Raw genomic sequence first — 13686 nt, forward strand, 5'->3', positions numbered from 1 at the left:
TGACCTATTTTTATCCATCGTTCTTGAAGTTTGACTTGAATTTGTTGAATGTTGAACTTCGAAATGTCTTATTATCTGTCGGTGTATTTCTCTGTGCTCCTTATGGGTTTTGGTGCGAAAAAGCAATTCTACAAGTCAGCGTGTTGAAAGTTTTCTAACTCTATCTTATGAATCTATCGTAATGTGTAATACTCAGGATTTAACGGACACCTAATCTATTGTGAATGTGGATGGGGTCGTGCGCTGTGTTCAAATGCTCGAAAAGACGGTCTGTTAATTAGACTTGGCCGCATGCCATGGGGACAGCTAAAACGCTGAGACATACGGGGGAGGGAGAATTACATTAGATTCATTTAACATCACCATTAAGTGCCTATCCCATTCATGAGACACGATAAACGCTGCACTTTGATGGACAAGGTCTTGCTAGTTGGGGTCAAATGAGGCCATCCGTGTTGAAACTGGGTCTGGAGGATTCCACGTTGTTACTTCTACGTCCAGAATTTCACATCAAATTACACGTACCAATGGCTTTCATAATTGTTTTTAATAATTTAAAATCACACCCACATACACAGAACCACACAGACAGACAAACAACTCCCCCCACCTACACACACACACACACACACACACACACACACACAACCACACGGCCCCTACCTTGGTGGTCTTGACCTTGTTGCCGGTGCTGCATGACCAGCCGGTCAGGTCGGGCAGGACCTTGCACTCCTCCCCGTCCATGCAGGGATGCATCTGACACCACCACTTCTGGATCACGATGGAGGCTTCAGAGGACAGGGGGAGAGGCGGAGGGGACCATATTCAGACCAGATTGTTTGCGACCAGATAGCACACGCGCTCACACAAACACGCACACAAACAGTAACACACACACAGCCCACGCAGAACGCACGGCAGCATGGTTCAGATCCGACTCCTCTGACTGACGCTAGCCGTAATCGGACTAATAGCATTCAGTGCAGGACACGGAACGGAGGAGTGTAACCTTATACTTGTTAATATGTTCAGACAAAATACTTCTATTTATGTTCATATGCTTTATGGATCATTTCTAAACTTTTAAAACAAACTATGCAAGGAGTTATTATTATTATAATATAAGCCTTGTTGTGGGGATACTTGGAAAATAGTGCCTGCTTTTAAAGTGATATGATGACCTGGTGTGAGGCATAAACTATCAACATTGGAAGTTCTAAAGCTAACCCTGAATTAATTCATAATACAACACAGATATTAAATAATTACAATAAAATTCACTGTTGATCTGTTGATCTGAGTAATAGGACATTTAATGAGAAAGTTAATGAAGGAAATAAGATGATAAACATGGATCATGTTTTCTGTTCATTATCAATGTTACATGATGCACTATTATATTTCAAAAGGGTAAATAATCATAATGCATTTTCATTGCGATCACAAAAATATTGGATAAAACGGAAATACAATCTCCCAGCAGCAGGTGGATCTTACATCTTGCACTCCCTGTAAGTGTAGAAAATATTACAAAATGCCAGAATAGTAGTGAATAGAACAAGATTGAACAGGAAACACTACCAACGCCAACGCATGAAATGTAAAGAGACAGGAAAGATGGGGATGGGAAAAAGTCCAATCTATTCATCACTGATGTTGTGATGTCATTACAGCAAGATGGCAGGCAAAACACAGAAAGCCTCATGAAAGTCAACGATAGATGGTGATCTGGGAAAATGGTAAAAGACTTAGAGATAGATGAAAATTCAGCGTGGAAACGAGAAATTGGATAAATATAAGTGCAGATTTTAATAATCGAAGTCTGGTCTCTACATCTCTGAAGAGTTAGGGGGAGTGTGTGTGTGTGTGTGTGTGTGTGTGTGTGTGTGTGTGTGTGTGTGTGTGTGTGTGTGTGTGTGTGTGTGTGTGTGTGTGTGTGTGTGTGTGTGTGTGTGCACTCCTGCTTGTGTGTGTGTGTGTGTGTGTGTGTGTGTGTGTGTGTGTGTGTGTGTGTGTGTGTGTGTGTGTGTGTGTGTGTGTGTGTGTGTGTGTGGTTGTGTGTGTGTGTGTGTGTATGTCTATCTGTGTGTATGAGGGTATAAACTTACCGAAGTAGCAGTAACTGAAGTCATATAATTAAAGTAGTTTACTAGTCAAACAGCAACACGTTTGTCTCTGCTACAATCAGCTCCCTGCCGCGACGACAAAATATTCACACACCGGCTTGAGACAAAATATGTGAGCAATTGCCATTTTACTTCACAACAGAGGTTGGAAGTAAAATAATATTGAGGCAAGGCACTAATTAAAACGTCAAACTTCCTCTCCGTTCTTCGGCAGAGATAAATAGCGTAAATGAGGAATCACGTTAAGGGCAGTCAACCAGCCGCGAGGAAGAAGTACGCTCTTTAATTTAAACCTGTGTAATAGGCCCACAACGTATTAAATGACCGTAATGGAATAACCGCCTGTAATGTAATAAAAGCCAAATGGAGTAATAAAATCTGGAGGCAGTAATACAATAGCATTTCTGCAATGTAAACATTGGTGAGTGTTGTTGGTTAAGTGATGAAAGATTTTTAGTTGCATAATATCCTAATAACACCTTACCAAAAGGATACACCTTGTTGGGATTTTTTTTCTTGCATTGGTATTATTGCAATATAATTTGTTCCCTTGTAAAGAGTAAACATTATAAACAAAAATAAAAACATTTTGTTGGGAATCTCTAGAAGTGAATAGTATATACAGTATAGTATAGTATGGTATATAACACTATATATAAATAGTATGTGTTCACCTGTTTGGGGACCTTTTATTGCACTATTCATTTTGATACGATATCCTTTGTAGAACAGTTACTTTCACACATTGTTATTTTAAGTTGTGTTGAACAAAGTGATCATGTCTTTCTCTGAATTTTTAACGATCTTCACTCTGATAATCTTATTCCAAGGTGTCATGGTGGAGTGTTAAAGCCTTGAATGAATAGTTGATTTCTCCGACTTTAAATATAATGATCTAATTTACATATTCTTACCTGAAGGTTGGTTCATTATAAATAGATTCATCCTGCAAGCTACTTTATACATTCTCAATTATTATGAATATGCCAATTCCAAGGAAGGCTGTGACAGCGTTATTGTCTAATAATGCAAATGTTCTTACCAATTTTAACTGATTTCCTATGGGCAAGTAAAATACATTGAAATACTGTAGATGTTTACATGTTGCCAAAGCATTTAAAGATGGCAGGATGTACTCTTCATCTTATTTAAGTTGGTAAGTGCTTCCCAGTAAAATCGCAATGAAAAAAGTATTCCTTTTTAGCCATTGTTTTAACTTTCAAAAGCAAAATTATGGTGTAAAAATATAGTACCATAAATATGGAACAACAAGAAACAAGGAACAAACAAGAAAAAAAATCAATCATGTAAGAGTGAAACATCTTCTAAGCATAGCACAGCCCTCTGTGGAGTGTGTGCCGATGATGGCTTGTGTCTCCCCTGGCCCGAGTCAGACAGGGACTGTTTCCCAAAGTGAAGGCCCAAAACGTTCAAATAACTTCACTTGTGTAAAGCAATGTGTATTGCTTTCTATCTGCAATTTTTAAATATCCCGCGCAGAGTGTGAATGCAAAGGATTGTGGGTATTCATGCTCGTTGAGGATCCATCGATGCATCCTTGAAAAATCTCAGCATTCTCCAAAAATAAAGGGAGCGAATTTCCGAGTGTTCTCAACATTGGAACAGTGCTTGTCGGCGTTCTATGACGTAGCGTCCTTAAAAAGGCAGGCGTTGAGCATGCTTCCTTCACATTGCAGCCTGATTGGGCTCTGGGGCAGGGTGGGGCTTCACACCTGTTGCACATTTAGCAATCAATGTGCACAGGTTACACAAGCCATCACCACACACACACACACACACACACACACACACGGACGCACACACACACACACACACGCACACGCACACGCGCACGCACACACGCACACACACACACACACACACACACACACACACACAGATCTCCTGCATGGCAACATGGAGCACCAGTTCCATGCATCATTGTCTGAAAACGTTACAATAAACCGGCTGTCAATATCAGCAAATTGCATCCATAATAATGGTGGAAACCAAAGCTACTGTGTGGCAGCCACCTTGGTTGCGTGTAGCATGCACATTTCTAAACCCTCCAAATATCCCTGTACTGTATGTATTTTGTTTAGTGAGTTATACATTACAGTATTGTAGACAGTACTACAACATGCAGCTCCACTAAACATAGCCACCAAGATGGACGCCTTCCAACAGGCAGCCTTCCAACCTCCAACAACCTAAAAGGAACTCTCAAACTACTATCATATTATTATGTTGTATGTATTCAGCAGACATGTTGCTATAGCCTACAGCCTCTCATGTATTTAACTGTATTTCAGGTAAGAAGATCATAAGTTAGTTACAGTAGCGGAAGTTACAGCCAAATGCTATTTTCTTGTCGTTTTAAAACCTTGTTATGTGATTTTGTTTCATTAAATTACATTTCGTGCCATAACGGCATTTCAGATGTTACATTGTTGGCCTTCACAAAACTGTCTTTTTCAAGAGTCAATGGATCTCACTCTATCCAGGATAAATACAAAGTGGGAAGGAAAACCCATACCCATCCATAATTCAATAGACTTGTGGTATTTTCAGCTCGCCAGGATACACAAGTTCCAGCAGACATCCAGTAATACGCAGCCAGCACAGCAAACCTCAGAGCATGCTGGTTCCTAGGGCCGGATGTCCACTTTTTCAGACCATTATAACTACCCCCAACAACAGGAAAACATAGCACACACACAAAAAACAGCATTGAAAAGGGACTCGACTCAATTGTAATAGTTGTGCTTTAGAAACTTCAGAAATGCTTACATTTCGTACTTACTAAATTTTTTGGGGTACATTTCAAATGTTCACAGCCTTTCTTGTGAATCAATTTGGATGAAGGCGCCTGCTAGATAAATATCAAGCAACCATGGTTTTTAGGAAACTAAAATGAGAACAATTGATCTATCATAGTTTCACATGTCGATCTTTTAAAAAAATTAATGAAAATAAATTGGAAAAACAAAGATGTTTTAAACATTGTATGACTCCCTTGAATTCCCTGGTGCTGCCTAATGTAGAAATTTAATCTGTAGAAATAGGAGCTTTTGATGATTGTGGACCCCCTGCTAGTGGTCATCAAAGCTTCCTGGCCGGCCGTCTAGACACTAGCCTCCTAGACAGAATGCCTCCAAACTAAAGAAATCAAAATAAACCCAGCGTAATCCTGGTTGGCCGTCTAGACACTATAGCCTCCTAGACGAAGTGCCTCAAAACAAAAGAAATCAAAATATACCCTGCGTAGTCGTAGAATATGTCCTGGCCTGCGAAACAGGGTATGCTGCTTCTCAACGTTAGAGTCCTACTTAGGTGTTTGAGTTACATGAATCATATTAAACCTAAAGAAAAAAATAACAAGCATAAAAAAGAGAGACGGGTTTCTTGAAATCCAATATCTTTGTTGGTCATTCCAGGGATACATTCGGTAGGAACATCAGAGCAAAAACTAAATCAGCACCGTGGGAAAAGGAACAAGGGTAGAAACATAGTCAGGTTGTATTTCAGACAATGCGCCACTATTTACTGCCAAAGTCGAAACCTCTGCACAAGGCAACCATCCATATGGCCTGAGGAGACGGTTGTAAATAAAGTATAGCTATTTATCAACAATGGACGACAGGATGCCTTGTTTGAAAATATATTGTTTTTTTATTTTCTTTCTTTCAGGTTCCTAACGTGCACCAGAAACATTTTATACGGCAATGTTTCCTAGCCTTAGAATATAATCATAATGGAAGTGGACAGGGCTTTTCTGCCCAATACATACCGCCCCCTGCAGGAGGTATTCCCGGTGGGCTCCCAGACAGCAAGTAAAACGTTGATCCCTGATCCCTGTCTTTGAATTATTCATTCACCCTTTGTCCAGTCTTGGTGTTTGGTGTTTTAGAAATAGCATTTTTCTTATCTCTAACTTCAATAAGCAGGTTGTCCAGACTATTGTTTCTGACAGCGCAGAGGGGGGATAAGGAGAGGTGTGAGCAATTCACTGGAATTATGCAGAAGAAGACATGGACAAATCCTCCAAAGAGACATGGGAATAGCATCCGGCCTGAGAGAGAGATAGTGACGGGTGATGGAGGGACAACCACAGAGAGAGGGAGAACGAGAAGCAGGACGAGAGAGAGGTAGAGAGAGGGAGCCAGAGGAAGAGAGAGAGGTAGAGAGAGGTAGAGAGTGGGAGCCAGAGGAAGAGAGAGAGGTAGAGAGAGGGAGCCAGAGGAAGAGGGAGAGGTAAAGAGAGGGAGCCAGAGGAAGAGGAGGAGGTAGAGAGAGGGAGCCAGAGGAAGAGAGAGAGGTAGAGAGAGGGGGCAGAGGAAGAGAAAGAGGTAGAGAGAGGGAGCCAGAGGAAGAGAGAGAGGTAGAGAGAGAGAGAGAGACAGAGAAAGCGTGAACAAGAAACAAGAAAACGAGAGAGAGCAAGAGAGAGCGAAGGCGTGAGAGAGAGAAGGAGAAATAGTAAACGAGATGGGGTGGGGGGGATAGGAACAGAGGGTGCCAGAGGCAGGACGTTATGTACAGGAGGTAAGAGGAGGCAGCGGTCTGTCACCAGATAAAAAAACAAACATGCAGAGTCACCTCCATAAATCAGTCATGGACGTCAGGGAGAGCCAAAAAAACTTGTGTTATGATGCAGAGGCTCCAGCTCGCTAAGTGGTCCTAAAAACCAATGGCTGTGTAATGCTCTTTAATGTGGCCATTATGGTGCCTTAGCGCAACTGCCAGGGTGTTATTTAGACCTAATAAGCATGGCCTAAGAGTGCTGTAATGGAGACACGCAACTCCTCACAGTCTTACGCCATGCAGTCTTACTCCCCCCAGTCTAACTCAACACAGTCTTACTAAACACAGTATAACTCAACAAAGTCTAACTCCACCCAGTCTCACTCCATCCAATCTTACTCCACCCGGTGTAACTCTAGAGCACTATAACTCCAGAGCCGACAGACTCCATATGGTTTAACTTGAGAGAAGTTTAACTCCAGAGTCGTATTACTCCAGATACCATCCCTAAAACAGTCTAACTCTGAAACACTCCACAGTGTAACACTAGAGCAGTCTAACTCCACAGTGTAACACTGGAGCAGTCTAACTCCACAGTGTAACACTGGAGCAGTCTAACTCCACAGTGTAACACTGGAGCAGTCTAACTCCACAGTGTAACACTGGAGCAGTCTAACTCCACAGTGTAACAGTAGAGCAGTCTAACTCCACAGTGTAACAGTAGAGCAGTCTAACTCCACAGTGTAACATTATATAGCAGTCTAACTCCACAGTGTAACACTGGAGCAGTCTAACTCAACAGTGTAACACTGGAGCAGTCTAACTCCACAGTGTAACACTAGAGCAGTCTAACTCCACAGTGTAACAGTAGAGCAGTCTAACTCCACAGTGTAACACTAGAGCAGTCTAACTCCACACCCTTACATACAGGCTAACTCTCTCTACAGTAAAACTCTCAAGAAGTCTTACTCCGAAGTCTTCCTTCAGCCTTACTCTGGAGTCTAACTCTTGAGCAGACTAGCTCTGCAGTCTAACACTAGAGCAGGGATGGGCAACTTTCATGATGAAGAGGGCCACATTTTTCATCATAACCATCGGAGGGCCACATGACTACACACTTCAACTAAACGTGAGCTGAGAGAAGCTACACAATTTTGAATTTGGTAGATATGATTTCCTGTATTCTGGTGCATTTTGGGGATGGCCACTACCTAAAAAATCATCCAGAATCATAACCTATGTACGGTATGTTAATTGAACCAACATACATTCATTTCATGTTTTCCATGCTCAAACAGCCACATGAATGGTCAGTATTTTTATCAGTGCAAAGGGCTCACATACATCATCATTCAATGAAGTCAAAAAACTGAAAAACAGTGGCCCAACATTAAGTGCAACAACTCAATGAACTCAAACCCAACAAGCAGTTGTAGTTGTTGTAGTGGCGACTTAAGTGGATATCTTTAATGACTGATATCGCTTCTAAGCAAACTAGACGCATGGGTTTGCCTTCGAATTCTATGAATTCTTCTCATCTTTCTTGACCGAGTTTTCTGTAACTCGATCAATTATTATTATTCTTTTTTTCTTTTTTTTTTATTATGTGCGGGCCTGACTGAGTGAGGATGCGGGCTGCACTGAGTGAGGATGCGGGCCGCATGCAGCCCGCGGGCCGCCAGTTGCCCATCCCTGCACTAGAGCAATCTATAATTCCACGGTCTAACTCCACAGTCTAACTCTCGAACCGTCTAACTCTACAGTGTATCACTAGAAAAGTAATGAGGCAGTCTAAGTCTACAGTCTGAGTGTGAGGACGGTACCGCCACACCATGCCTGCCTAGCCACCAAGCGCAGGAAACCGTGGCCAGGGCACGAGGAGCCTGGGAGTTATGTACCCTGTGATGTCATGCAAAGGAGGTCAAAGGTCACGGGATGCCGTGGCAAGCCGGACCGGACCGAACAAGATGAAAGGGAGGTCCCCGAGGTGGCCGCTTAATGCAGTGTTAGATGTTAATAGAGGTCCAAATCTGCACCCTGAGGCTTTGTCCCCCCCCCCGCCCCCACCGCCAAACGCTGTGTTCTTTAATCCTCCTGCTGTAGCCGGTCGGGGGCCAAGCAGTTAGAGCACGGGGCCGGCTGGCTCCGACCCCACTCTGGGCCCCCAGGTCACCCCTCGCCCAGCCTTGATGAAGATTCATTTAAGGAGCCCCCCCGATCCTACGTTAGTCAGAGGCTCCTAATCCCACAGAGTCCATATCTGTCCACCTGTCTACCATACTTAAATAATGATATACACTGGATACATTGAAAATATAAATATATAGAAATAAATATTAATAAAACAATGAAATAATTAAATAATAAGATGAATGTATGTATACACATAAATAAATAAAAACAATAAAATAATTATGCATAGATATAAATATATATATGGGATAAGGGCTCCCAAAGGGGCTCATTTGGCCGCCACGTGCCTGAACCATGCTTCTTTCTCCCTCCCGAGTGGGGAGATGATGAGGGAACAGCCTTGGACAGAGGCATGGTTTTGAGGCCCTCGGCCTATGGGGGCTGTCTCGGTAAGGGCTCCAGAGACAGCATGCTAAGAGGCACTGCTCTGCAGACCTGCGTCTCCCTCTGACTGTCAATCCTCCCACGGATTATGTCAATCTGACGCACGCCTCACTAAGGAGTCGCTCTCCATAACTAGAACTGTGCTCCTCTCGACATCCTAGCGATGTGCAGACAGGTCTGCTTATGGAGCGGCTGTTTAATGGACAACACCACTCGTTGGATAAGGTGTTGAGTGTTTAGTCCACTAAACAGGTCCCTTAAATGGATGTAAGTCGACCTGTTTGGACGATTAAACATGTCAGAATAGGTCACCTAAACGGGTGTTTAGTCCACTAAACTGGTCTACAAAATCAATGTCTAGTCCAGTGTTTACTAGGATGGCTAAATAGGTGTTTAGTCGACTAAACAGTTCTCCTAAACGGATGTTAGTTTCCTACACATGAATCTTCAAGACTCACCTGTTCAGAGTCCACCTCGAATCTGCATAGCCACCCTCCCCCTTCTGGCCACCATTGTACACTGTATTGTATTGTTTTGTATTGTATTGTATCATAGTACTTAACTGTGTAGCAACTGCAGTAGCTGCTATCATTGCTGTAACACGAGGAATTGGTTAGCCTAGCGATTGTTGTACTTGCACTTGGTTCTAAGAACATCCTTTCTGTACCGACAGCGATATATTGTTGCACTTCTTATGACAAATGTACTTTGGCGACAAAAGTCGCTTTGGATAAAAGCGTCTGCTAAATGCCCTAAATGACGTAAATGACACAGATATACTAAATCGATGTCTCATCCACTAAACAGGTCTACTCAACCAGTGGTAGGCCACTTAACAGGTCTGCTAAACTGTGTTTACTCCATTAGACAGGTCTACTAAACGGTGTTTGTCCATGTATCTTACATCCATTGCTGGTCTCCAGTACTTGTAATGTTTGTGACATCAAGTGGGCGAATTTGAAACTGCAGCTGTAGTCCCATGTTTATTTTTTATTTTTTATTTGTACTGTGAATATATCAGAAGTAAATACAATCATTATTCAGAATTAGCCAATTAGGCTAAATTTGGAATGCCTACTGATTGCTACTTAAGGTATACATTGTGCCAACAGCCTGGATGGAGAGTCGTGCTTGCCTGAGCTTTACAGAGCTTTTCACACACACATACACACAAACACACACACACACACACACACACACACACACACACACACAGACACACACACACACACACACACACACACACACACACACACACACACACACACACACACACACGCACACAAACACACACAAACAAACACCTTTTCTTACATAAATAAACCAGGTGCTGGGAAAACTGTGAACGGTGAGATCACTTCCAACTCAAATGTTAGCCAATGTGCTATATAAGATACACACTAGCTTATTTAAAGGATAACCCTGTTATTTGGCCAAATCGTCTCCTAGCTTCACGAAAGCCCTTTTCACACATAGTTCCTGGATTTTACTGCAATAACCTTTCAGGCACCGCTAGTGATATTTCATTTTTTCACACATGCAGCTATGTTCTGGATGATTTCCGTCTTGGCCTTTCTCACATTGCATAGCGATGCCGAAATAGATGGGCCAAGGGACAGCCCGGCAGATGGCGGTCAAGCAACACTTCTGGATGCCAGCCGCCATAAAACTTGCCGACCGAGTGGAGCTCCCTTATTTCGGACCCTGTCCAGTTTCCAGAAATTATTAAAAAGGGATGCCTGTTTGCAAACAAATTAAGCTGTATGGATAATATTATTGGATCTCCCGAAAATCCTTGGTGCATCAAGATAAACAGTTGCGGATGCACATACGTCCTCAGTGGAGTATTCTGATTGGTTTGATCTTACGTCAGACAGATTACAGTTACTGCTTGCATTCACAACACAGCCGAATGGGAAGTGATCCGAAAAATATTACTAGATGTAGAGCAAGCAAATAGCAAGTGTAGATTTCCCAGAATATCAATGAAGGAAGTCTACCGGATATTTGCCAGGTAGGAGTGCATGTGTGAAAAGGGCCTGTCCAGAATTCTGTTCCTGATATAATTTGTTGGATTTTGGTTAACCTAGCAATTGTAAGTGCTAGGCACTTGTTTATATGAACATCTTTACTGTACCGACAGCAATACATTGTTGTTTCTCTTTCTTCTGACAAATTAACTTACTGTAAATCGCTTTGGATTAAAGTGTCTGCTAAATGTCCTAATTGTAAACGTAAATGTAAATTTGTCTAATATACTTTGTTGCTATAAAAAATGACAATGAAATGTATTTTCTTTTAAATGAGCGTTGTGTCAGTTCGGAATTTGGCCATCTAGGTAATACGAAATGTTATATCAAAAAGAGCAAGGTGCTATATTGCTATTATTTGCATTGGTGGCAGGCGCGCTCATACTAAATGTATACATATAACCCCTATAAGCCTCATCTTCAGTCACTTATCAAACAGGATAGAGGACCAGCTTAGCCTGAGGCAACAAATGACAGGAGTCTAGTCATTGCGACCGAGCTGACCTGATACTGAACTAAGACGAGCGTCCCTAATATGAAATGTGCAACCAGGCATCTGTCTTCAATACAGGCGAGTATTGAGCCCTGAATACTCAACCGACATACAGAATGTACTCAGAGGATAACCAACAGCGATGGAGAAGGCCATTATTTCTGTTTGCGTGCATGTGTGCATGCATGTGTGCATACATGTGTGTGCGTGCGTGCGTGCGTGCGTGCGTGCGTGCGTGCGTGCGTGCGTGCGTGCGTGCGTGCGTGCGTGCGTGCGTACGTGCGTGCGTGCGTGCGTGCGTGCGTGCGTGCGTGCGTGCGTGCGTGCGTGCGTGCGTGCGTGCGTGTGTGTGTTTATGATTGAGAGAGTTTATTTTTCCTGTGTGCCCCAACAGGTATAAAAAGGCTTACATGGAATTCTAATTATTTTGCCCGCTGGTGAAATGCATGGGATGTAGTGTACCCAGTAGTCTACAAACACAAAGGCACACACAGAAGCACACACACACGCTTGCGCACACACACGCTTGCGCGCACACACAGACACACACACACACACACACACACACACACACACACACACACACACACACACACACATAGTTATAGTCTGACCCAGATATGGTGACTGTCAGTAGACTTCTAGTTTAAAAAACTAACAGGAGCGTATGTTTTAACTGAAACATTTACTCCCACTATTTACCTAATGTGTAAAAATCCACATTTGTCACGCACACTTAAATAAGTTGTGTTTGAAATATCGGCTGCCAAAAGTACCTTACACAGCCTGCTCCATTGGACAACAGTGTGTGAAATGGTTATGGTGGCATGAAGAATAGACAGAATGTTGACAAAATGATTGATATGGCCTATTATACAGACAACAGGTGGTTCACAATAAACTACGTTGCCTATACTCTGCAAGCCAATACCGGAGACCCTAATCCCTGACACCAGAATGTAGTCACTCGTCTTCTCCCTCGCTCTATTTCTCTGTTTCTCTACCTCTCCCTCTCGGACTGCTGTTGAAATACATCACAGTGGCAGCGTCTTTGACACCAGTAAATGTTCTGTTTTACTGCTATGGATGCTATCACACACACACACACACGCACGCACGCACGCACGCACGCACGCGCGCACACACACACACAAACACATGGGCACATATGCACCCGGACACACAGATAGACACAGAAATGCACACATACAAAAGCTCACAGACACAAATACAAACACTCACACACATGTGCACACAAACAACGAAACACATGCCCACCAAAACCACACACACACACACACACACACACACACACACACACACACACACACACACACACACACACACACACACACACACACACACACACACACACACAGACACACACACACAGACACAAACACACAGTGCAGTATTTCCCAGTGGAGAACTCTAATAAATAGAGGGTGATTCTCTTGACCTCAGTTTATTGGATATTATCAATTCTGCCCCGACAAGCGGGTCTGCTAAGCCGGGAGTGCGCTGATGAAGTCATTAAGGGAGTCATCCTCACCTTCCCTCCCTGCTACTCAGCAGCAGGCAGCTCCACTCGGAGAGAGAGGAAATAAACCAGGGCAAACACAGCAGGATAAACAGAAGTGTATGTAAGACACACAAACAGGCCAGAGTGAGACCATACTAGGGCAGGCCTGTTTATTAGGTGCGTAACAGACCATTCTCTGGTTTACAAATATATATTGGGTGGTCGTTTTTTGTTGTTGCTGTCGATGTTGTTATCCAGTGCATCCATATGAGCCCGGGGGGGGGGGGGAACAAGCCACATGTTAGGAAGGATTGTTTGCCCACAGAGAGGCCAGAGAGCCATTGTTTGGAAGGGAGATGGGAGAACCTCCAGAAAAGCTGGAGGTTCAACCAGGGAATTAAATGATTTAGGTAG

The 13686-nt window shown here is 43.0% G+C and overlaps 1 protein-coding gene across 1 annotated transcript in view; it reads right to left on the bottom strand.

Moving 5' to 3' along the window:
* Nucleotides 1-13686, bottom strand: part of tafa4b (TAFA chemokine like family member 4b) — a 32448-nt gene that overhangs the window by 2838 nt on the left and 15924 nt on the right. Inside the window, exon 3 of the mRNA XM_060069743.1 lies at nt 664-788. Coding sequence (XP_059925726.1) covers nt 664-788 — 125 coding nt within the window. The remainder of the gene's footprint in view (nt 1-663; nt 789-13686) is intronic.

The sequence above is a fragment of the Gadus macrocephalus genome, chromosome 13 (genome assembly GCF_031168955.1).
Source record: "Gadus macrocephalus chromosome 13, ASM3116895v1".
Taxonomy (NCBI): domain Eukaryota; kingdom Metazoa; phylum Chordata; class Actinopteri; order Gadiformes; family Gadidae; genus Gadus; species Gadus macrocephalus.